The sequence below is a fragment of the Rhinopithecus roxellana genome, chromosome 6 (genome assembly GCF_007565055.1).
Source record: "Rhinopithecus roxellana isolate Shanxi Qingling chromosome 6, ASM756505v1, whole genome shotgun sequence".
In the NCBI taxonomy this organism is placed as follows: Eukaryota; Metazoa; Chordata; class Mammalia; order Primates; family Cercopithecidae; genus Rhinopithecus; species Rhinopithecus roxellana.
The window spans coordinates 4,213,279-4,239,288 of NC_044554.1; the positions used below are offsets into that span (position 1 = coordinate 4,213,279).

Consider the following 26,010-nt stretch of genomic DNA (forward strand, 5'->3'; position numbering starts at 1 on the left):
CTGGGTTTCTCCATATTGGCCAAGCTGGTCTGGAACTCCTGACCTCAGGTGATCCGCCCGCCTCGGCCTCCGAAAGTGCTGGGATTACAGGCGTGGGCCACCGCGTCCGCCATCTTACACGTGTTGATGACGCGTCTGGTCTCCCTGAAATGTATGAGAAGCAGCTGTGCCCCGACTACTTTGGGCGCGTGTCATCAGGACCTCCTGTGCTGTGTCACAGGCACACCTTAACCTGGGCAAAATATGCCTTCTAAATTGATTGAGGCTTGTCTCAGATACTTTTGGGTTCACGGACTGCAAAAACTTAGGCCTTCCCCAAGACTCGATCTCCTCAGGGTGCACAATGTCCTCCCATGGGTCTTCTCTTTAGCATGTGGGCATGTACAGGAGGGCCTCATGCACCCTTCATTCCAAGGTGCCAGTGAGTTATTGCCTCCTAAGCTGGCTGGACAAGAGCTGAGTGCTGGGTGTCTGTCTGGGGAAAAGGTCAGGGGTTCCAGAAGAGGACATGGAGTCCAGGGCACCAATGAGACAACTTCTGCTTCACAGTCTTGCTGACGGTCAGTGGACCCCACCCCGTGGCCCTTCACCAAGACAAAAAGGAGAACTGGCCGGGCATGGGGGCTGAGGCCTGCAAATCCCAGCAGTTTGGAAGGCTGAGGCAGGCGGATAATTTGAGGGTCAGGAGTTTGAGACCAGCCTGGCCAACATGGTGAAACCCCATCTCTACTTAAAATACAAAAATTAGCTGGGCATGGTGGTAGGTGCCTGTAATCCCAGCTACTCGGGAGGCTGAGGCAGGAGAATCGTTTGAACCCAGGAGGTGGAGGTTGCAGTAAGGTGAGATGGTGCCACTGCGCTCCAGCCTGGATGACAAAGCAAGACTCTGTCTCAAAACAAACATACAAACAAAGGAGGAGAACGGCTCCTGCTGGACGAGCTTCCTGGGTTCCAGTAGGGAGGAAGTTGTGGTTTGGAGCTCTGAGGTGGGCGCAGCCCCTGGTGCCAGCCTTGCCCACAGGGGTGAGCACCGTGGTACTGGATGTTACCCTGGAGCCTGTGTGCCGTTTTCTAGTGCTTGAGTGTTTGCTACAAGCTACTTATCCTTGGAAATGCTGCTAAAACTTAATGTCCTTATTAAGCAAAACTTCTTAGATCTCCATAATGATGAATAAACAGCTTGATAAATGTTGGAAATATTTTAAGAAAGATAAAGGCCATCCAGTGGCTCTGGCCAGATCTGTTTTATATACTGTTTATTTATTATTATTATTATTATTTTTTTTTCTGAGACGGAGTCTCGCTCCGTCGCCCAGGCTGGAGTGCAGTGGCCGGATCTCAGCTCACTGCAAGCTCCGCCTCCCGGGTTCACACCATTCTCCTGCCTCAGCCTCCCGAGTAGCTGGGACTACAGGCGCCCGCAACCTCGCCCGGCTAGTTTTTTGTATTTTTTAGTAGAGACGGGGTTTCACTGTGTTAGCCAGGATGGTCTCGATCTCCTGACCTCGTGATCCGCCCGTCTCGGCCTCCCAAAGTGCTGGGATTACAGGCTTGAGCCACCGCGCCCCGCCTGTTTATTATTTTTATTTTATTTTTGTTACCTATAAGAAACCTGTAGGCCGGGCGCGGTGGCTCACACCTGTAATCCCAGCACTTTGGGAGGCCGAGGTGGGTGCATCACGAAGTCGGGAGATCGAGACCATCCTGACTAATACGGTGAAACCCCATTTCTACTAAAAATACAAAAAATTAGCTGGGCATGATGGCGGGCGCCTGTAGTCCCAGCTGCTTAGGAGGCTGAGGCAGGAGAATGGCGTAAACCCAGGAGGTGGAGGTTACAGTGAGCCGAGATCGCACCACTGCACTCCAGCCTGGGCGACAGAGCGAGACTCCATCTCAAAAAAAAAAAAAAAAAAAAAACATGTACAGTACATGTACATGTACCGATCTGTTTTAAATAACACTGAACCACAGATTATTAAATCTTTTTTGTAAACAAAAAAGCCCCGAAATGTTTAGTATGATTCTACCACAGAAAATGATTTACTCTTATCATGATGGTGAGTCAACATTACTTAAAAACATGAAAAGAACACGTTATAGGACGAATACAGACTAACGTATGATTGTGAGAATTTCTGACAGTTCCCAGGAATTCTGATTTCTCCTTCCCCAGTCCTGAGGGTGGAGCCGTGAGGAATCTGGGTTGACTGCAGGGTCCCGCCTGCTGGGAGCAAGAATAGCTCCTTCCCGAGGCAGTGAGCAGGTCACTGTTTCCTGCTGATCACCCGAAAGTGAACACCCAAAGCGTGCAAGGAACACCTTTGTTCCCAACAGGCCTGGAAAGAGCTCTGCCCAGCCTGTTGGGGAGGTGAGCTGTTCCTGCAACAACTTGTAAGCAAAGCGTCTCAGTAAAACAAAAGCTCACTTCATATAGCTTCCTGTGTGGACAGCTGCATTTTGTTTGGTTTGTTTGGTTGGTGGATTGGTTTTGAGACCGGGTCTTACTGTGCTGCCCAGGCTGGAATGCAGTGGTGTGATCAGAGCTAACTGTAGCCTCGAACTCCTGGGCTCAAGTGATCCTCCCACCTCAGCTTCCCGAGTTAGCTGGGACCACAGGCACATGCCACCAAGCCCAGCTAATTTTTATAATTTTTAGTAAGAGATGGGGGTCCCACCATATTGCCCAGGCTGGTCTCAAATTCCTGGCCTCAAGCAATCCTCCCATCTCGGCCTCCCAAAGTGCTGGGATTACAGGCATGAACCACCACCTCTGGCCTATAGCTGCTTCTTTGAAGAACAAGCATTCCTGCCTTTCATCAGCCCATCCCTCGAACCCTGCTTTGGTGGGACTAGCACGAAATATATTGCTGGTTGGAGTACTCCATGGTGTCCAGTCAGAAGCTGGAGCGGGAAATGAGGCATGTGAAGTCAACATTTTGGGATGGGAAGAGATGCTGCAGCAATCGGCCAGCCTGGCTCCAGGCTGGTGTTGGGTGTACGTGTGCGATCCTGTGTCTGCTGCTAACGATGAGACCACGTGCCATTGGCGCCAGGGAGCCTGCATGCCTCCCATACCATCAACACCAGGGATTCCTCACGCCTCCTACACTGTCCTCACCCTGTGTTTGAGGCTGCCTGCTGGGAGCCCTCAGGTGGGCGCTTCCAGCCCCTGGTGCCAGCCTTGCCCGTGGGAGTGAGCACTGTGGTACTGGACATTACCCCGGAGCCCGTACGCTGTTTTCTACTGCTCAAGTGTTTGCTGTAAGCTACCTTTCCTTGGAAATGCTGCTAAAACTTAATGTCCTTATTAAGCAAAACTTCTTAGATCTCCATAATGATGAATAAACAGCTTGATAAACATTGAAAGTATTTTAAGAAAGATAAAGGCAATCCAGTGGCTCTGGCCAGATCTGTTTTATATACTGTTTATTTTAATTTAATTAATTAATTAATTAATTAATTATTTTGAGATGGAGTCTTGCTCTGTCACCCAGGCTGGAGTGCAGTGGCTCCATCTCAACTCACTGCAACCTCTGCCTCCCAGGTTCAAGCAATTCTCCTGCCTCAGCCTCCTGAGTAGCTGGAACTACAGGCATGAGCCACCACGTCCGGCTAATTTTTGTATTTTTAGTAGAGACGGCATTTCACCATGTTGGTCAGGCTGGTCTCAAACTCCTGACCTCATGATCTGCCCACCTCGACCTCCCAAAGTGCTGGGATTATAGGCGTGAGCCACTGTGCCTGACCTATTTATTATTTATTATTTTTATTTTATTTTTATTACCTATAAGAAACCTGCATATGTACAGATCTGTTTTTTTTGTTTTTTGTTTTTTTGAGATGGAGTCTTGCCCTATTGCCCAGGCTGGAGTCCAGCAGTGTGATCTTGGCTCACTGCAACTTTTGCCTCCTGGGTTCAAGTGATTCTCCTGCCTCAGCTTCCTGAGTAGCTGGGATTACAGGTGCACGCCACCATGCCTGGCTAATTTTGTATTTTTAGTAGAGATGGGGGTTTCACCATGTTGGCCAGGCTGGTCTTGAACTGCTGACCTCAGGTGATCCACACACCTCCACCTCCCAAAGTGCTGGGATTACAGGTGTGAGCCACCTCGCCTAGCCTCCAGATCTGTTTTAAATCACACTGAACCACGCATTTATTATTAAATCTTTTTAAAATAGAAAAGCCCCAAAAAGTTTAGTATGATTCTATCACAGAAAATGATTTACTCTTACCATGATGGTAAGTCAATGTTATTTAAAAACATGAGGCCGGGCGCAGTGGCTCAAGCCTGTAATCCCAGCACTTTGGGAGCCCAAGACAGGCGGATCACGAGGTCAGGAGATCGAGACCATCCTGGCTAACACGGTGAAACCCTGTCTCTACTAAAAAATACAAAAAAACTAGCCAGGCGAGGTGGCGGGCGCCTGTAGTCCCAGCTACTTGGGAGGCTGAGGCAGGAGAATGGCTAAACCCGGGAGGCGGAGCTTGCAGTGAGCCGAGATCCAGCCACTGCACTCCAGCCTGGGCGACACAGCAAGACTCTGTCTCAAAAAAAAAATTAAAAAATTAAAAAAAAAATAAAAAAAACATGAAAAGAACATGTTATAGGACGAATACAGACTAACGTATGATTGTGAGAATTTCTGAGAATTCCCAGGAATTCTGATTTCTCCTTCCCCAGTCCTGAGGGTGGAGCCGTGAGGAATCTGGGCTGACTGCAGGGTCCCGCCTGCCGGGAGTAACCATGGCTCCTTCCCGAGGCCTGGTCATCACTGTTTCCTGCTGATCACCGCCCTCTGCGCCCCGCCCCGGCTCTATCAGGCTCCTTGTTCATTCAACAAACATTTACTGCTGTTCGACAATGTCTGCTGCTGGGTGAGGCCCTGGTGTGCGGAGTGAGTGAGACTCGGGCCCTGCCTTCCAGGAGGACATGCAGGTGGGGCCGACAGGTGGATACTGACAGCCATGTGAGTGGGGTCAGGCAGGGTTATCCGCCCTGGCCCTGGCAGCCAAGGGACGCACCGAGGAAATCAGCCTTAAAGATGGGGAGGGGGTTCCCTGAGTGTGGGGTGGGGCAGGGATGAGGCCGGAGCGGAGACTCGCGTCTGGGTGAGGGTGCGCCTGGCATCGGTCCACAAACAGCCTCTGCATGGCCAGGCCACCTCCCTGTGGCCGAGTCCAGGCAGCACCACAGAAGCTGCAGAAAATATTGAGATAGTGCCATTAAGTTACAGAGCCTGAGGCCCAGGCCAGGCTGCAGCCCTGATTCACCAGGGGCAGGTACCAGGAGGAGCCTTCAGGGCGAGTGGCCCCCAGCCCCCTGGCCCAGCCCTAGCCCTAGCCCTGCAAATGCCAGGTGGTCAGCCGCTAAGGCAAGTGGGGTCCTCAGGGTCCTCCCAGCAGGACCGCCACAGCTTTGGACCAGATTCACCATCACAAATCCTCACAACAAACCTCTCATCTCCATGTCACAGAGGGGAAACTGAGGCACAGGAAGGCCTGAGGGCAGCCTGCCCAAGATCAGGGAGTGATACCCCAGGGTCTCCTGGTTCCCAGCGGTGGGTTTCTGCCATTCTTCCCTGAATCCTCATGCTGTGGGGGCCCCGGGCCAAGGTCCAGCCCTGTGGCCAGAGGCTGATGGTCAGATCTTTGGCCTTCAGTGCCTACAGAGAAGCCAGTCGGTTCCTGACTGCAGCTCACATCTCCAGCCTCCCCTGGGCGGCCACACCCCCCGACGGTGCCACGGATCGAGGCCCAGCTAGGAATGTTCCAGAACCCACAGAGCTTTTTGGTCCCCGCCTTTGTCCCCACCCTGGCCTCCCCTCCTGCGGCCCTGAGATCCACTGCAGGCCAGACCTTTTGCTTTTTTTGAGGCTGCCTCTGGTGCCTCGGGTGGGAGTGGGAGGAGGGAGCGGTTTCAGTCCCTTCCCGTCCTTCTTTGCCTCCTGAATGTTCCCGAGGCACACTCAGGACCTGCAGGACTCTGCTGCCTGAGAAGCTGGCAGGACCCCTTGGTGCCCACAGCCCGGGCTGCCCGAGGGCCATGAGCAGGCGAGGCAAAGGCTGCCAGGGAGGTTGGGGCCTGGAGTCGCTCGCAGGTGAGCCGACCCCGGTCTGCACCTCTCTGGCCTGTGAACCACCTGCCCTCCGTCTCTGCAGTTCCTCAGAGGCCGGATGAGGCTGCATGACCCACTGCCACACCGGCTATTTTTTTTTTTTGAGTCTCACTCTGTGGCCCAGGCTGGAGTGTGGTGGTGCAATCTCGGCTCACTGCAACCTCTGCCTCTGGGTTTCAAGCAGTTCTCCTGCCTCAGCCTCCTGAGTAGCTGGGACTACAGGTGTGTGCCATCACGCCCGGCTAATTTTTACATTTTTAGTAGAGATGGGGTTTCACCATGTTGGCCAGGCTGGTCTTGAACTCCTGACCTCATGATCCACCTGCCACGACCTCCCAAAGTGCTGGGATTACAGGTGTGGGCCACCACGCCTGGCCCAATTTTTAAATTTTTGTGGAGACAGGGTCTCGCCGTGCTGTCCAGGCTGGTCTTGAACTCGAGGCCCCAGGCCATCCTCCGACCTTGGTCTCCTAACGTGCTGGAATTACAGGCGTGAGCACCTGACCCCTGGTGTTTTTGCGCTGGCCTTTCCTCGGGGGTCAGGCCTAAGTCCTTCAGGACAAGAGCGGGTTCTCTCCTTCATCAGCACAGAGCTGAGCAGGGAGTCGGCACCCACCAAGGGCACACCCGGCACTCACCCTATGGCCCTGCAGCACCTGGACACCGACCACCCTGCCCCCACAGAAGTGCCCCCGACAAATCCCGGGTCCACAGGCCGGGCTCCTCTGCAGCTGATCGCAGGCAGGGTGACCCCATCCAGAGCCTCTCTGGGGCACAGCCTCTCCCCGTCAGTCCCCAACTCCGCCTCAGGAGACCTGCCTTCCTCCCCTCCTGCCTGCCCGGCCTGGCCTCGCCCAGCTGAGCCTGCAGAGAAGCCCCTGCCCAGCCTGGGCAGGCTTGAGGGACAGGGCTGCAGCTAAAATCTGCAGAGCTCGACCCTCAGCTCCCGTCCTCCCATCAGGGGAGCAGGTCCTCCCTCCGGGGTCCGGAGCTTCACCCCAGCGACACCGAGCATCACGTCCTCCTGACCAAGGCCTTGGCCTTACACCCTGGGAGGGTTCCCCAGCTCTGGCGGCCACCACCTCTGCCTGTGCCAGGCACCTGGAGTGGTCACGGTGCTGTCACTGAAGGACCGGGCACTCTTGAACACCTTCCTGGGCAGCTCCCCCTCTCTGGAAGGGACACTCCTGGCTGATGGTGTCCATGACCGGGCCCTGTGCTCATGGTACCAAGGAGGCCACAGAGACAGAGGAGGGCCCACCTCAGCCCCCGATGGGTGTACACCTGTTGGGGAGGTGGGGCGAGCTGAGGACCTGCTCAGCTCCTTCCTGAAGACATCCCCCGAGGACCCTTGTGCATCTCTCACCCTCAGGGCACTTTCCTGACAGCCGCCATGGCCCGCAGCTCCTTTCTCAGCCAAGCTGGAAGCACGCAGGGTGGAACCTTCTGGTATCCTGTGCCCCCTGCAGTCAGTGCTCTGAAGTCCTTGTGGGACTGGACGGCGGCGGCCGAGGGGGCCGTGGCGGGTGGAGGGGCCGAGGGTGGCTGTGGGGGCTTCTTCAGGCCAAAGGCTCTGATTCTTCCACAGCCCAACGGCCCGGAGAGAAAAAGGGCAAAGGATAGAGAAGGAACTGTAGGAAAAAAATGATTTAAAAGACAGTAGGGGCGCGGTGGCCCACACCTGTAATCCCAGCACTTTGCGAGGCCGAGGTGGGCATGTCACCTGAGGTCAGGAGTTCGAGACCAGCCTGGCCAACATGGTGAAACCCTGTTTCTACTGAAAATACAAAAATTAGCCAGGCGTGATGGTGTACGCCTGTAATCCCAGGTACTCAGGAGGCTGAAGCAGGAGAATTGCTTGAACCCTGGAGACAGAAGTTGCAGTGAGCCAAGAATGCGCCACTGCACTCCAGCCTGGGGGACAGAGTGAGATTCTGTCTTGGAAACAAACAAAAAAGAAGACAGTAGGGCCAGCACCGTGGTTCACGCCTGAAATCCCAGCACTTTGGGAGGCCGAGGCGGGCAGATTGATTGAGGTCAGGAGTTCAAGTCAGGCCTGGGCAACATGGCAAGACCATGTATCTAAAAACAAAATTAGCTGGGCATGGTGTGTGCGCCTGTGGTCCCTGTTACTTGGGAGGCTGAGGTGGAAGAATCCTCATCCTACAAACTCACCCCGCAGATAGAGTTGCTCCCATGGCGAATGATCCCACAAAAGATCACCCAGCACCGGCCACGGCGGCTCACACCTGTAATCCCATCACTTTGGGAGGCCGAGGTGGGAGGATTGCCTGAGCCCAGGAGTTTGAGACCAGCCTGGGCAACATGGCAAGACCCTGTCTCAAAAAAAAAAAAAAAGGTTACCCATGACAGCACTGTAATAGCAGATGACTGGGAGGAACCGAAATGCTCGAAGGGGACCCGAAGAATGTGTGGATTAGTGTCCATAAATCACAGTGGAGTCTAAGTAGCCCACAAAGTGTGCGCCTGAACTAACCTTCACTTCGTGAGGGGGACAGGTGACCTTTGAGGACCGGAGGACTTCAGCATTCATCAGCACAGAGGACCTTCAGGAGTGTCTGTTATGGGGCGTGAGTCATTCAAGAGAAAGTGCCCGAGGCCACGCCGGCCTCTGCCTGCGCACAGCTGTTGAAGGGAGGGTGCAGGACAGAGCCTCCCCTATGCTGCTTCGAAACCCAGGATGCAGACCCTGCCTGCAGCCGCATGTTATGGTCATGAAGGCTCCTGGAGGCCCCTGGCAGGCCCCGCTTCATGGGCCTGGGACCCAGCGCTGCGCTCAGAAGGCCTCCTTGGGCTCTGAAGTCACACAGGGAAGTTCTGAGCCATGTCACCCCTGGATGGGTGTTTTTAAGTGAGGTCTGACAGGACAGGAGCATGGAGCCTCTGGAGACCTCCTCGCCTCCCTACCTGGCTTTTCGCCTCCCTCCCCTCTACCCTGGCGGGGCCTGGTGTTCGGTGAGGGGGCTCGGTGGGGGACACACCCACAGCATCTTAGAGAGGAGCAGGCCTGACCCCCAGCCCGGCTGGCAGCTCCTGCATCCGGGTACCCAGTGCCTCCCCGCCTGGGCGGGGTGTTGCCTATGTGGGTGGTGGGCCACAGGGAGGGGTCCTGTCCTCCCACCTACCAGGGTCCTGCATTGTCCCGTGGCACTGAGCCCGGCCTCCTGGCCCTGCACTGGACCTTCCTTGGCTGCCTCTTAACTTATTCTCACCTCCACCCCTAGGGCAGCCTGAGCAGCTCTTCAGGGCCAGCTGGAAGACAGGTCCCTGTCTCCAGGCAGTTCTGGCCTGACCTCCAGCCTCCAGACTTGGGGCTGTCTTAGTTCCTGGCCTTTCGAGGCAGATGGCCTCTGCTGTCTGCATCCCTGTCCTGCTGGCTGGACACCATGTCCTTGCCCCCAGACCCTGCTGTGATGTAGAGGTGGACAGGGAGCACCCACGCGGCCCCGAGAGGTGTCAACAGCCCAGCCCTGGTGTTCTGTGCTCTCTGCTTCCTGCTTTGGGCCTCTAGATCAATCCATCCTGTGGCCTGCGCTGACTTCCTTCCAGGGGGTGGCGGGGGATACACACCCCTCGTGTGAAACGTGTATTTCAGGTGACACCCTCCGGGACACACCTGTGCTAACATCTTATTCACCGTTTACCTGAAATGCAATCTCACGGGCAGCTGCCACCTGCCACGTCCGGGTCTAGGAGTCCCTGTGAGCAGGGTCTTCGGGAACATCTCCCACGCAGCTGGGCTGCTCACCCAGGCCCCCTGTGGCCCCAGAGCTACAGAGCCCAGGCCTGGTCGGCAGCCGGCGGTTCTCCACACTGGCTGTGAGCCCGAGGAGCATTTTGTGCCCCGCAAGTCGCCTGCATGGACAGAAGATGGCTCACCAGGACCAGCGCTTCTCAAAAGACGTAAACAATGGAAACCCCGTCTTCAGTGACCTGCAAGATCAGGTGCGTGCTGCAATCCCACACAGCCCGGCCTGTTGCGCCTGAGTTCCCGGGTCAGGGCAGGAGTGGGGGCGGGGCGGGGGGCCTGAGCAGCCGGCGTGGGGGCGACACCCACGGGCGTCCCCTGCTATCCGCGCGGCACCGTCCAGCGCAGGCCTCCCCTCCCTCCTCCGACCCCCGGTGGGGACCCCCGAGAACTCTCAGGACCGCGGCTCGGGAGGGCCCGGAGGGCTGCGGGCTGGAGCGGGCGGGGAGCAGCCTTGGCTGCTGGAGCCGCGTCCTCCCTCCGCGGACCCGTTTCCTGGGAGAGCGGCCGCCAGACCCCCAGGGTGGCCGAGTCCGAAGCGTCCTTTGCGCGGTTCCAAGTCTCTGGAACGTGGCGGGGACGGGCGTGGCTCTCCTTCCTTCCTGGGGGTCCTCGCGTCTCCCGGGAGCGGCGCGGGGCAGCCCCTCGGCTGGATCCCAGGCCCTTCCGACTCACCTCCTGGACTCCGAGCCCTGGGTCCGGGGTCTCCTGCAGGCCTCGGCCGCCCCGCAGCCCAGCGCGGGAAATGCAAATCCCGACCCTGCAACCCCCGCATTCCCGCGGCCCTGGAGTCCCCAGAGGCTCTCCCGGGACTTCCGCCTGGAGCGAGCCCGCGCCCCCCGCGCCCCCCCGCCCCCCCCCGCGCCCCCCCCGCCCCCCCCCGCGCCCCCCCCGCGCCCCCCGCGCGTTCAGCTCCTCCCGGAAGCCCGGGCCCCGCAGGGATTTGCGCGTTCTCGGTGTTTACAGGGCGAATGTATGAATACGGAAATGGAGTGGGCCTCATGCTGGGTTCAGCAGGCGCATAAAGTCCGTGTGTCCGCGGGGTCAGGCCCTGGGAGGATCCCAGCCCAGGGTCCCAAGGAGGAAAATCGCCCAGAGCAGACCCTGGCAAGGTCCTTACGGCCACCGCGGTCACCCCGGAGGAGAGGAGAGGGGCCCTGGTGGCAGCACAGGCCCAGCAGGGTGTCCCTGGGGCTGGGGTCTCTGGTCCCAGGGGTCCCTGAGTAGGGGAGGGGGGCAAGGGTGCTGCAGGGAGGGGAGGCCCCTGCAGATCCAAGTGGGCCCCACCTCAGAGGAAGGGATCCTTCTACTGGGGGTCCTGGGAGAAGAGAAAGACCGCCCCAGGCCCATTCTTTCTGAACTGGAAGCCTCAGCAAAGATAAGAATGAAGTAAGATAAATATGCCCCCAAATTAGAAAGTTCCAAGCTTCTTCAAGTGGGTTTGACAGAATTTCCAACTCCAGTCTTTCCTCTGAACGAGGCAGTGTTCCTCAAAAATGGAACTCAGCCTGCTGGTGACCAGAAGCCTAACTAACCGGTGACACCAGCAGTGGTTAGCACATGGTTCCTATGCTATGTGTCATATGCTGTATTCTTACAATAAAGTGGGCTAGAGGAGGAGGGGCAGGCGGAAGGCGAGGTGAGAGGCTGGCACACTCAATAGAAGGCAACTTTCATGGAAAACCACCCATGCTTCAGTGGACCTGCACGGCTCAGACCGTGTTATGCAAGGGTCAGCTGTATACAGTTTCTTATTTCTAAGTATATTCACAAGATTGTGCAGCCACCACCACCAACTCCGGAACATTCTCATCAGCCCCCAAAGAAGCCCTGTACCCATCAGCTGTCAGTGCCTGTCTCTTCCCCGCTAAGCCCTAACAAGCACCAGTCTGGTCCCCGCCTCTGCAGACGTTCCTGTGCCGGACACTTCAGGTCAGGGAGTCACCAGGTCAGGGGGTCACCCGGCAGGTGTCCTTTTGTATCTGAAGTCACTGAGGCGCACCCGTGCTGCGTGCTGCGTGCTGCGGTGTGTTATCACACTTTTACTTTACTATTGTTATTCTTTTTTTTTTTTTTTTTTTTTTGAGACGGAGTCTTGCTCTGTCGCCCAGGCTGGAGTGCAGTGGCCGGATCTCAGCTCACTGCAAGCTCCGCCTCCCGGGTTCCCGCCATTCTCCTGCCTCAGCCTCCCGAGTAGCTGGGACTACAGGCGCCGCCACCACGCCCGGCTAGTTTTTTGTATTTTTTAGTAGAGACGGGGTTTCACCGTGTTAGCCAGGATGGTCTCGATCTCCTGACCTCATGATCCGCCCGCCTTGGCCTCCCAAAGTGCTGGGATTACAGGCTTGAGCCACTGCGCCCGGCCAGCACTTCCTTTTACAACCAAGTCCTATTCCACTGCATGGAGGGGCCACAAAATGTCGATTCCGTCCTCAGCTGATGAACACTTCTGTGTTTCCATCCTTCGACTATCGTTGAGTAATGCAGCTATGAACATCTGTGCACAAGTCTGCGTGTGGACACGGGTTCTCACTTTTCTTTGAGACCGGGTTTCACACTGTGGCTGGTTGGAGTGCAGTGGTGCCACTCACAGCTCACTGCAGCCTCGACCTCCCGGGTTCACGTGATCCTCCTACCTCTGCCTCCAGAGCAGCTGGGACCACAGGCGTGCACCACCATGCCCTGCTAATCTTTCCGTTTTTTGTAGAGATGGGGTTTTGCCATCTTGCCCAGGCTGGTCTCAAACTCCTGGCTTCAATCGATCCACCCGCCTTGGCCTCCCAAAGTGCCAGGATTATAGGCATGAGCCCGGGTGCCCGGCCAGGTTTCCCTTCTTTACTGTAAACCTAGTAGAAACTGCTGACTTGCTGCTAACTGTGTGTGTAACCTTTGAGGAACCAAGGCAATGGGATTTTAAACTTCAACATTTCTGCTGGGCGCGGTGGCTCATGCCTGTAATCCCAGCACTCTGGGAGACCAAGGTGGGAGGATCACCTGACGTCAGGAGTTCGAGACCAGCCTGGACATGGCAAAATCCTCTCTATTAAAAATACACAAATTAGCTGGGTGTGGTGGCGGGCACCTGTAATCCCAGCCAGGTGGGAGGCTGAGGCAGGAGAATCGCTTGAACCCAGGAGGCAGAGGTTGCAGTGAGCCGAGATTGCACCATTGCACTCCAGCCTGGGCAACAAGAGGGAAACCCCATCTCAAAAACTTCAACGTTTCTCTTAAAAGGTTAGCTTTATATTGCTGTTTTAATAGCCACCTCCTGATGAGGAGACACAAGCAGTGCAAGCCTGCTGACTCCGGCTGTGGGTGCAGGAGGGACCTGGGTGAAGATCACCTTCCAGACCACAGGCCCTTCCACTCGCAGTGCCCACTCCTGACCACCAGATGGAGCCCACGCACTGCCCAGGACCACGCAGCCCACCCGGGGTCTGGAGCAGGCAAGGCAGGCACTTGCTGGACACATGGGCAGCCGCCCATAGTGCGACCACCAGAGGTGCCCACTACTACCCTGAGCTGGGGCCGGCTGGCAGCCGCAGGGAGGCTCTCGTGAGAAAAATGAGGGTCCAAGAATTGAGGGTGGAAACCATACAGGGGTAACTTGAAATTTATTGTCGTTAACAAGACCGTTCTCCATAGATGCAGCAAATCCATGCACTCAACAAGTATTTACTGAGCACCTACTGTGTGCAAGGCGTTACTCTATGTGCTTGGTAAACAGCAATTTACTAAACTCCCACCCTCCATGAAACTTACATGGTGGGGGAGAAATGAGTGAAGTACATGGTGTATTAGACCAAAACCAGCACTCTAGAGAAAGAGACCAACAAGAGAGGATGGATGTGCTGAGGTCGGGTGGGGGGGGGGCTGCGTTTTAAATAGACTGTTGGCAGGGAGGAGGGGAGAGGTGGCACTGGGCAAAACTGCCGCAGAACACGAGATCAGCCACGCCCCACAGCACAGCACACATCCCAGGGCCCCAAGCTGGGGAGGGGTGTGGTCTGATGGCACCAGGGGCGAATCACAGGGTCTCAGCTCTCCCCACAGCTGGGGACACACTGGAAGGTCTTGCCCAGAGGAGTGTCATGGACTGCCTTGAGATCAGGGGTCACTTTGGCAGTGGGCAGGGACTGAGGATGGAGGACACTTTGCTGCGAATATAAGCCAATGGCTTGGGACAGGGAGTGGCAGAGAAAGTGGCAGGAAGGCCTCAGGTGTTGTTGGGTCTGTGATGCAGTGGTAGGTGTTGAGTGGGAGAAGGCAAGGCTGACCCGAGGAGGGCCAGGTGCCTAGGGACAGCCTACGTGTCAGGAACATAGGACGCAGTCCGGGCTGCGTCTGGCTCTGGGCTGCCATTAGCCTCCAGAACCCGTCATTGGCTTATAACTGAGGGCCCCCCTTTTTTTTTTATTTTTAGACGGAGTCTTGCTCTGTCACCCAGGCTGGAGTGCAGTGGCTCTATCTCGGCTCACTGCAACCTCCACCTCCTGGATTCATGCCATTCTCCTGCCTCAGCCTCCTGAGCAGCTGGGACTATAGGCGCCTGCTACCATGCCCAGCTAATTTCTTTGTATTTTTAGTAGAGACAGGGTTTCACCATGTTAGCCAGGATGGTCTTTATCTCCTGACCTCGTGATCTGCCCGCCTCGGCCTCCCAAAGTGCTGGGACTACAGGTGTGAGCCACCGTGCCTGGCCGAGGGCCTTCTTTTATGTTCAAAATTCTAAGCTGAAGATCTCTTGACACCAATTTTACGTTTCAGATAGGAGCTCCTACCACCAGCCTCATCTTCCCTGACTCCCGAGTGAGCAAAAGCAAAAGCAGAGGCTCGAAGGGCAGCTGTGCCCAGGACCCATCCTCCATGGAACCTGGATGGCACGTACAGCTGGAGGTACCGGCCCAGGTGCTGCAGGCATCAAGATTCCCCAGAGCACCAGACATGAACTCCAGGCAAATCAGCTGGAATGCCGTGCAACTCCCACCCTAGAAGTTTTTCACACTGAAAAGGATTTTCTGAGAATGTCTAATTGTTTTCCAGAAATCACTTGGGAAGGATTATCCAAGACACTTCCAAAAACACAGACTGCTAGGCCCCCACCCCTAGAGACACAATCACCTTCAGGAAGGGCTAGGAACACTCACCTGGTACATCCCTCGTGTTACTGAGTCAAAGGAAAGGCTTGTCAAAATCTGTGTGGGCAACAGCCAAGTGCAACCAGAACACGTTTCCAAATCCCCAGGGGTCTACCTGCCACACAAAATCAACACAGCCAGCTGAACGGTGCTGCCCGAAGAAACAGGCCCACGTCCTGAGCCCCAGCATGTGTACATGGCCTTATTTGGAAAAAGTCTTTGCAGATGTAATTGAGGATCTTGAGATGAGATCATCCTGGATTACTGGGGTGTCTTTATAGGAAAAAGGCAGGACACTGGGGACAGGGGGAGAAGACCCCAGATACCAGAAGTTGGAGGAGACAAAGGGTTCCTCCCCGAGGCAGTGAGGCCTCCTGATCCCTGGAGAGGAGAAATGCTGCTGCTTTAAGCCACCTGATTTGTGGTAATTTGCTATGGCAGCCACAGGGAGCTGATGACCATGAACACGATGCCATTTTAAGAACGACCACCCCCCGCATACTTGAATGAGCTCTAACAGCTCTGGTCCTGTCAAGTCTGTGGTTCTGTGGATGCGAGCATGACAGCATCCATTCAGTCATCACCTCAAACTCATCAGTCCATCAGCACCATCCCATTACCTAGCACAGCAGCGTATGTGGAGTGATGCTGGCCAGTTCACACGCGGGTCCTGAGCTGTGAATGCGTGGAGCGCCCATCATGGAGGTAGACTTCTGTCTGCAATCCTGGCAGTTCAAGGAGACGCCTGGACCTTGTGCTATCCACAAATCCAAGAAACGTTCCCAGCAACTGAATTCTTTGGGTGACTCAATATGTGAACACCCTCCACAACAGATTCAAGACTGAAAATAGGCTGTTTCCCACGACATAAAATTGCCTTAATGAGCACAACAGATGTGCCTTCATTCTGGATCGTGCAGAAAGAAAAACCCAATGACTTCTGCTGTGTTTGCCTCTCTAGGCAGCACCAGTTGGCTGGCTATGGTTCCCTCCTGTGACACCCTTCGAGCCTCTACCCTTGCTTTTGCCCACTCCTGGGTCAGGGAAGACCAGGCTGGTGGTGGGAGTTCCTATCTGAACCGGATAATTGGTGTCAAGAGATCTTCAGCTCAGTATTTTGAACATAAATAAGGCCTTCAGTTATAAGCTAACAACGGACACTGCCTCCTGTCAACATTTAGAAGTGGGCAATCGATGAATCCAAACCACAGCAGTCCATCTCGGTAATCAGAACGTGAGCCATCCTTTTAACGCAAAAGTGGGGCTGGGCGCAGTGTCTCACGCCTGTAATCCCAGCTACTCGGGAGGCTGAGGCAGGAGAATCACTCGAACCCCGGAGGCGGAGCTTGCAGTGAGTCTAGATAGTGCTACTGCACTCCAGCCAGGGCAAACAAGCAAGACTCTGTCTCTCAAAAAAAAAAAAAAAAAAAAAAAAAAAGCACATAAAGAGAGATCAGTATTTAAAGAGATTACTGTTTTCTGCCTACCTCTGCAGAAGAAAAAGGAGTAGTAATGTAGAAACGTTGCCTTTATACAGCAACATTTTCATCATTAAAACCTTGGTCAAAACTATTGTAACCTTGTAGGCTGTTAGAGCTTCTGAAGATGTGATGTTTGCAACTTATGATGCCAGTCACCTAGGGAGGCAAATTCAAACATGGTTCTATTGTGTTCACAGTATGTTAAAGTCAAAAGCCTGTCTGCAATGCCCACTGCATCCAGAATGCTCCCGTGAAACCTAAGCCTCTAGACTGTCCCTGTTCCACAGATCAGCCGAGGCACAAAGCACTTAGGCTCAAGTACTTACCCTCAGGATTTTCTGCAAGCAGAGACCTCTGTGTCGTCAGTGCCTTTTCCCACCTGGACATGCTGGTCACCAGTCTCTTCAGGTCACCAACTTTGGCCACCATCCAAGCACCAGGAAACCCCCCTGGGTTGATCCCAGCATGCCGCAGTGTAGCACTCGCAGCCCAGCACTCGCAGCCCGTGTTTGGGAAGTCTAGGTCATCTCTCATTAGAAAACCCTCCAGGTGAACCTGTTGTTCTGTGAGGGATGCACAGGGTGGCTGCGACACTTCCTAGACTATCTTGCTAGCTGTGATGCCTGCGGCCCCGGAGCAGGCGAATCTGAACAAGCTGAGCATGCCCTGATTTTCTATTTGAGTTACCGTATGCCTTTAGCTGTTTATTTTTCTTTGAAGTATGAGAAAGCTTATGTATTCAATTATTTCAGGTTCACCACTCACCTCCTCAGGAAGTTCCTGGAAGGAGTCATTAACCCTACCACAGCCTTTCCCGTGCTCCCAGTTCCACAATTGGAGGCCTGCCTGTCAACGGCATGGATGCATAGAGTGTAGACTGCAGGCTCACGATGGGGTGGGACACAGTACCTGGTTTCACACACTCCGCAAAAGCACACACCATCGTGCAAACCACTGCAATTGATAAAGCTGCCTTAACGAGCTCAAGATACCAAAACAAAGATTTCTCTGCAGATACTACCTCATGAGAAATATCTGCAATAATCCCAAGTCAACATTTAGGTTTGTGTACAAAATTACCAGAAAGCAGAAAGTAGGACAGAACCTAGAAAAGTGCAAACAAAACAAAAAACAAACAAACTTCCTCCAGAAATTTTTCAAGAACTAATGCCAGACCCAATGGGAGACTCGGGAAGGCAACACCCGTGGCTGGTTGGATATGAGGACACCGGCTGCCGGCCTGGGAGCCACGCTCAGCCCACCCTCGATGACAGGCACTCCTCCCGAGGACCTCTGGTTCTCAGGGAGTGTCGGCCATCTCACTATACTCCATTAGCTGGAGACATGCAAACACCTGTGATAAAACTAGTACCATTCAGAAACTGTGGCTTTACAAAAGCAGAGTGGCACTAATCACAACGATCTGGGGTAGGACTCCAACACAGTCTTGGGAAAAAAAAACATTTAATGTAAATGTTTAGCCATTAGAACATACAAATAAATAAATAAGCTCAGAATAGCTGAGGAAAAAAACCACAAATAATTGTCAATTTCTCTTCAGTCTCAGATATGCTATTTCCAAAATACTGATAATAAAATATACAAATTAACTACTAAGATATAGAACATTCAACATAAAACAACCTAACATAAAAAAGACCAACCCTAATTATTTTATTTCTGTATATCAAGACTACGAATAGCATTTAAACGCTTAATTTATTATTCAAATTAAGAAATTACACATTTTGTTTTGATCATGTTCATTGTCTTAAAAGTGTCATTCAGCTTTCCCACATTTAAAAGTATATTGCTAATTATGGTCAATTAACTATGACAGCCCACAGAGCCTCCAGTGACAGTAAAATACTAGACAGAAGAGATAAATGAGGATTTAGATCCCCTCCCCCCAGCATCAGCAAAGGGTCACTCTGCTCCCACAGCTGACGCTTTGAAACACTTTCTGTTTGTAGAGACTAAAACCACCCAGCAACAAGTCAGGTCCTGATAAAGTGCCTACTGCAAGAACTACTGACACTCCTCTTCCCTGGATTTGCACCAGAGACTGTCCTGTCTTCGAGTCAGAGCAGCACCAGGAAGCAGAGGGTGCTGAGCACGGCCAGTCACCCCCAAATATCCAGGAAGACAAGTGGGCGCAGCCCAGGGGCAAGGAGGGCGAGCGGATGATGGAGAGACCGGCACGGCTAGCATCGGGACAAAGATGCAGCTGCCACTTTGGTTCAAACGACTCTAACGACACCCCAGGGTCTGTCCTCCCCCAAGTAACTGGGTATAGTGGGTGACAGACGTTGCAGGAGCTGGGCAGACCCTCCTCTTCCACCTCCCCTGAAAGCTCTCCAGGCACAAAGTGGAGATAGAAATAGGACAATGAATGAAGTCCTCACCTCACATCCACAGACAGTATCTCCAAACCATCATGAGGCAGGCCATGGTATACTGAAAACAAGCATGCTAGTCCCATTTGGGGAAATGGCTTAAAAAGCACAAATAAAATATTACCATCGTCATCTCTTTTCCAAACCTAACCACTCTGGGAAAGGCAGCAGAAAAAAATGCCTTCAGTTTTAATAATGAGGCTTGTAAACAATCCAACATGAGCAGCAGCGACCCCGTGGCGTCTCAGCCTCAGACCCTGTATCTCTGCCGCCCGCGCAGCCTTGTCTGAACCCTGGAGCAGCGCTGCCTGCTCAGGAGGGCTCTGATCTCATCAGCAAAGCCAAAGCTTCATCTTTGGTTAATTTCGCTGAGATGCCACTAGTCTAAAAACTGTGCTCTTCTTGGCAATGTTACTAAAGTAGCCACATGGCACATAACGTGTTATTTTAAGTTATTTGAAAAGCAATGTCCCTCTAAATAAGTGACCACACCGTAATAAAAATCATTTAAAAAAGGAAGAGAGGGAGGAATGGCAGAATGAAAGGAGGAGCTTGGGAGAGCCTCAGGCGTGCAGTCTGAGTATCCTCGTGGGTCTGGGGAGGCGCTGCTGATGTAGGAAGCACTGGTTCTCTGCAGGGGTCGGATCCTAGCATCAGCTTCAGCTCAGCTCAAAGCCAGCAGCACATTCAATAGCATAGAGAAGTTTACTTCGCAGAAGTGTCTCGTCATAGAACTCAGGGAGCTTCAGCAGGTTCATGCAGGTGCTGGCTGTGGGCAGCCGCTCAAGGTCAGAGCCTCCATTGTGAATACAAAATGCGGGATACAACTCCTGAAAAACAGCAGGTGTACAAGATGGCGCTGTAACAAGCACGGTATTACATGGGTTTTAATACAAAGCACACAAAATGTGCCAGCTCCAATCAGTAAAAAGTGGCCACTGCAGTCACATTTTCCTGAAACCACATTTGCTTTGTTGTTGTTGTTTTTGAGACTGAGTCTTGCTCTGTCGCCCAGGCTGGAGTGCAGTGGTGCCATCTCGGCTCACAGCAACCTCTGCCTCCCTGGTTCAAGCCCTTCTCCTGCCTCAGCCTCTCGAGTAGCTGGGATTAGAGGCGCCCGCCACCATGCCTGGCTAATTTTTGTATTTTTAGTAGACATGGGGTTTCATCACATTGGCCAGGTTGGTCTCGAACTCCTGACCTCATGATCCGCCTACCTCGGCCTCCCAAAGTGTTGGGATTACAAGCGGGAGCCACCGTGCCCGGCCCACATTTGCTTTTTTAAAAAATTACGTTGATGGCTTAATTCTAAATTATATAAAAAATTGTGCACTGTGCTTCAGGCATAAAAAGGGATACATAACAGTCCAGGCCAGGCGCATAGCTCACACCTGCAGTCCCAGCACTGTGGGAGGCCTAGCTGGGGGATGGCTTGAGCTTAGGAGTTCGAGACCAGCCTGGGCAACATAACAAGACCTCATTTCCACTAAAAACAAAAAATCAAAACAATTAGCCAGGTGTGGTGGGTGGTGTGCCCCTACATTCCCAGCTACTTGGGAGGCTGAGGTGGAAAGATCTCTCGAGTCCAGGAGGTCGAGATTACTGAGGTATGATCACACCATGGCACTCCAGCCTGGGCAATGCACAGCGAGACCCTGTCTATAAAAGGATCAAGATTTATTCTACCTTTCCTGTACAAGCTATTCCTCAGGTTAACCAAATAACTGGTGAGAAGAAACAAAGCTGTTTTTAAATAGAAAATTCCAGGTAATACATGATACAATTATGTAATTAGAACACGGCTGTTTTAGAAGCACATTAAACAATGGATCTAGGCAGTGATGATAAGTGACCACTAAAATCAAGAGGAATTTTGATACGGAGATTGATTCCAGCTTTGTGGGGAGATGACTCACGAGAAGTGGATCTCTACGATGATTAAGGGAATGGGAAGCATACGACATTATCTATGTGATATTATTGCCAAAAAAAGAAAAATTCAAATTTAGAATCTGATGAGACCTCTATCGGTTTTCAAGAGATACAAAGCAGCAACGTAGTGCAACCCAGTTCCCCTATTATTTTTATTTATTTATTTTTTTGAGACGGAGTCTTGCTCTGTCGCCCAGGCTGGAGTGCAGTGGTGCGATCTCAGCTCACTGCAAGCTCCACTTCCGGGGTTCACGCCATTCTTCTGCCTCAGCCTCCCGAATAGCTGGGACTACAGGTGCCCGCCACCATGCCTGGCTAATTTTTTGTATTTTTGGTAGAGATGGGGTTTCACCGTGTCAGCCAGGATTGTCTCAATCTCCTGACCTCATGATCCGACCACCTCGGCCTCCCAAAGTGCTGGGATTACAGGCGTGAGCCACCGCGCCAGGCCCCAGTTCCAGTTCCCCTATTAATTAAATTACAAGGCAAAATTGAGGGAGGTGGGCCAAATGCATGATGAAATGCATGATGGCTTGCTTGTGCCAGAATTTAAATAATTGTTAACAAAAAAAGCAAGATGATCAGGAAATCTGAACATCGTTTCAGATGTTCGTGACGCTCTGGTGTCTAAGGCACAGTGTGAAAATTCTCATCCCTGTCTCACAGACGCCCAGCTCCCATTCCCATGGGCAACCAACGCTTCAGCGTCTTGAGTGCTCCTAGAGATTTAATGCATGCACGAGAAAACGTTCTCCCTCCTCTAGTTTCAAAATTGAGGCAGTGAGCACATTAGACACACTATTCCGTGCCTTGCTTTTCTCATCTGATAATGTGTCTCGGTCATCTTGCCCTATCAATGGTGAGGCTGCATGGTGTTCCATGGACATGTGTGGCACGATGTGTTGGTGGGCAATTTTCTCAGCTTTTTACAAAAAATGATGCAATGAATATGTACTTAGTTTGCACAATTGTGCAAATGTATCTGCAGGCAAAAATTCTGTTAGGGATTGCTGAACGCAGACTTAATGCATGAGACCTATAGGAATGTCGGTCCTCTGATGGCCACAAAGAACCAATGACTCCACCTTCCTCTTATACACAAACATCATTAGTTACTTGCCTCAAATTTGAGACATGTGATTTACGTGTTCTCTTCCAACCGCAAGACAGTAAGGCACAGGCTGCCCTCAGTCTGCTCACGGTCCCAGCCTGTGCAGATTTAGTCTCTGGCACGGATTTCAGAGACCTAACTAGGTCAGCCCTTCACTGCACACGTGCACACGAGACTCTTGAGAGGTGGGCCTGGCAACAGGAGCAGGGGCTTCACCCACGTCCACAACTCCTGGGACTGCACTCTAAGAAGTGGTTAGAAGGCCGGGCGCGGTGGCTCAAGCCTGTAATCCCAGCACTTTGGGAGGCGGAGACGGGCGGATCATGAGGTCAGGAGATCGAGACCATCCTGGCTAACATGGTGAAACCCCGTCTCTACTAAAAATACAAAAAAACTAGCCGGGTGTGGTGGCGGGCGCCTGTAGTCCCAGCTACTCGGGAGGCTGAGGCAGGAGAATAGCGGGAACCCGGGAGGTGGAGCTTGCAGTGAGCTGAGATCCGGCCACTGCACTCCAGCCTGGGCGACAGAGCAAGACTCTGTCTCAAAAAAAAAAAAAAAAAAAAAAAAAAAAGAAGAAGTGGTTAGAGACGCACGTGATAACCGATGCACAAGAGGTTCACAGCATGACAGTGAAGAAGAGCTGTGAACCACTAAAGAACAGGACGTAAACCGGTAAACTCCCACGGTGGGACACCACAAAGTCCATTAAAAATATTTCAAAGAATAACACGACGAAAAATGACCCTAATGTAATGCTGAGTAAAAAAGGTAGCCTGTAAAACTGAACACAGGATACAGCTAAAATTACATTTACAAATTACATGACCAGGAGCAGTGGTTCATGACTGTAATCACAGCACTCTGGGAGGCTGAAACAGGTGGATCACCTGAGGTCAGGATTTCCGAGACCAGCCTGACCAACGTGGCGAAATCCCCTCTCTACTAAAAATACAAAATTAGCAGGCTGTGGTGGTGCAGGCCTGTAAAATCCCAGTTACTTGAGAGGCTGAGGCAGGAGGCAGAGGTTGCAGGCTGCAGTGAGCCGATCACGCGTTGCAAGCCAGCTTGGGCAATAAGAGTGAACTCTGTCTTAAAAATATATCTATATGTGTGTGTGGGTATAACAGGCCAAGTATGTTGGCTCACACCTGTAATACGAGGGGTGTGTGTGTGTGTAATAGGCCCAGCATGTTGGCTCACAACTGCAATACCAGTGCTTTGGGAGCCTGAGGTGGGAGATCACTCAAGGCCAGGAGTTTGAAACAGCCTGGGCAACAGAGCAAGATCCTACCTCTACCAAAAACAGAAAAAATTATGCATATATACATTAACATACACTCATGTATGTAGATAAAAACGCATAATAAAAGGAAACATAAACATAATAATGGTTAGAATGGGAGAAAATATAGATTTCTTATACTTGATCACAATTTCCAATTTTCTATAATGAAAACATTACTTTTATTGGAAGGTTAAAAAAAAATCCAACAATATAAAAAAATGTGCTTTCTGTGCCAACAGCGCTCCCACAAACCTGGTGAATGTTCCTGAAACCTGCTACACTTTTTTTCTTCTTTTAGTCGGAGTCTTGCTCTCTCAACAAAGCTGGTGTACAAGGGCACAATCTCGGCTCACTGCAAACTCTGCCTCCCAGGTTCAAGTAAATCTCTTGCCTCAACCTCCCGAGTAGCTGGGACTACAGGTGCCCATCATCACGCCTAGCTAATTTTTGTATTTTTAGTAGAGATGGCGTTTCGCCATGTTGGCTAGGCCGGTCGAGAATTCCTGATCTCAGGTGATCCGCCTGCCTCAGCCTCCCATACCCGGCCCCCGTTCGACTTTCTGTAAGTGTGGCAACCCCACAAAGCGCCGCGGTACAAAAGGGCATGGATTCTCTGTATGCCCGGGGAAAGTGGCGTTAGGACAGGAAGCAGAGCGGCTACGGTGGGCAGACTAAGGTGATTTTCCGGGAAAAGCCTAGAACTATGAAGAGGCTTGTGCTGAGGCTTGAGTGCGCTGAGCATAGGTGCAGATCTAAGAGAATGCTGGCTATCAAGAGATGGGAGCATTCTGAACTGGGAGGAGAGAAGAGGAGGAAAGGCCAAGAGATCCAGCTCTAAGTGTCATCTTTTGTTTTATTATGAAGACGATACAATCTTGAGTTTATGTTCAAAAATAAAAAAACAAAAATAAATTTAAAAAAAGAAAAGGTAATTGCCTTCTAACAACTGCAGTCGAACGTGAATAAACTAGAGCAACGTCCCATATTCTGCAGGAACCCTTGGAAGCACTGAAGCGGTCACAAAGCATGGCAGGCGCCCAGCTGGCCACACCTGCCTTTCGGGTGGACTTTGTTTCAATTATATGTTGAGTTTAGCATATAATTTATGTTAACGGTAAAACTAGTAAGGGCACAGCCCACAAAATGCTATGAAGAGGGCGGGTGCGGTGGCTCATGCCTGTAATCCCAGCACTTTGGGAGGCTGAAGTGGGTAGATCACCGGAGGTCAGGAGTTCAAGACCAGCCTGGCCAACATAGTGAAATCCTGCCTCTACTAAAAACACAAAAAAATTAGCTGGGGGTGGTGGTAGGTGCCTGTAATCCCTGCTACTCGGGAGGATGCGGTAAGAGAATTGCTTGAACCCAGGTGGAGGCTGCAGTGAGCCGAGATCGCGCCATTGTACTCCAGCTTGGGCAACAAGAGCGAAACTCTATCTCAAAAAAAAAAAAAGCTATGAAGAGACTGACATGATTCTTATTACCGATCTTTGTAGGTCTCTCTACTGTTAAATATAAACTTCATTAAAAATATATATGTGGCATATAATATGTGCTAAAATCCATTGTCTTTTTTTTCTAATTACAGTTTATTTGCTACTTTAAATCTCTCATAAAAATGTTAGAACAAGAACCAAAGGAGAACTAGAAAGAACATTTATCACACTTATTATTCAGCATTCTGAGTGTGTGAGGGCAATAATTTTCACAAATGCTTGAATATACTAAAATGGAAGCATCGCATTTTTGAAACAGAAAAGGATCTCTGAATGAAGGGGTCAGTGACTGCTGGCAAAGTCACTGGATAAATGAAAAGCTTAAAATATATTTCGCAATTAAATGCCACATTTAGTGTTTCTTTCACAAGGCTAATTGAATTTCCTGCTTGGAGTCTTAAAAGTAAAAAAATGAAGTTCTTCACTGAAATCTGAGTCAAGGGCACCATTTTGTGCATAATTAAATACAGTACAACGGGAATTTGCATTAATTCAGAGTGAGAAAAATCATCCATTTATTATGCGGCCTGATGGTAACTTAACAATTTTCTACAGCACTTTAATGATTTTTTGTCTGTAACAATCACATTTATTAAACATATTAAACTTTAATTAGCTTTAGCAGATGTTATTCTTCTCCAATAATCTGGCACTAAGGAGTTTCATAACTTTAAAATTATGCCTGCCTCCCTTTGCTATTTATAGTACTTCAACTGAAAGACATTTTCTTCCTTTAAGTCTACATTAATTCTGGCAGCCCTGGCAAATTCAGGCACACTAAGCTAACCGGAAAACCTAAATATTAAGATGATTTTTCCAAACTGGATGTCTAACAGATAACAACTTCAAAAACACTTATCATGGAAAAATCAATTAAATTTCACATATGTTAGAACACTGAGAAAAATAAAAAAATAGGAAGACTGTCTCATGGATGCTCAAAAAGTGTTTTCCATGGTGTAACTCCATTACGATTGTGCAGGGTCATGATTGGGGTAGGGGATTTTCCCTTTTAGTCTATTTGGGATTTTTTTTTTTTTTTTTTAGAGTTTTGCTCTTCTTGCCCAGGCTGGAGTGCAGTGGCGCAATCTTGGTTCACCGCAACCTCCGCCTCCCGGGTTCAAGCAATTCTCCTGCCTCAGCCTCCCGAGTAGCTGTGACTACAGGCATGCACCACCATGCCTGGCTAAGTTGTTTTTTGTATTTAGTAGAGACGGGGTTTCACCATGTTGGTCAGGCTCGTCTCAAACTCCTGACCTCAGGTGATCCACCTGCCTTGGCCTCC

The 26,010-nt window shown here is 51.6% G+C and overlaps 1 protein-coding gene and 1 long non-coding RNA gene across 2 annotated transcripts in view; both read right to left on the reverse strand.

The window, feature by feature from the left end:
• On the reverse strand, positions 1-10,722 carry LOC115898249. Its single transcript, XR_004057938.1, has 3 exons — positions 10,565-10,722; positions 9,786-10,074; positions 1-144 (listed from the first exon to the last, which is right to left on the reverse strand). It is a non-coding gene; the product is annotated as an uncharacterized LOC115898249 (long non-coding RNA).
• Positions 10,723-17,955: 7,233 nt separating this feature from the next.
• LOC104671760 (ubiquitin-protein ligase E3C) overlaps positions 17,956-26,010 on the reverse strand; it is a 108,573-nt gene continuing 100,518 nt past the window's right edge. Inside the window, exon 21 of the mRNA XM_030932288.1 lies at positions 17,956-19,734. Coding sequence (XP_030788148.1) covers positions 19,564-19,734 — 171 coding nt within the window. The 3' untranslated portion in view covers positions 17,956-19,563. The remainder of the gene's footprint in view (positions 19,735-26,010) is intronic.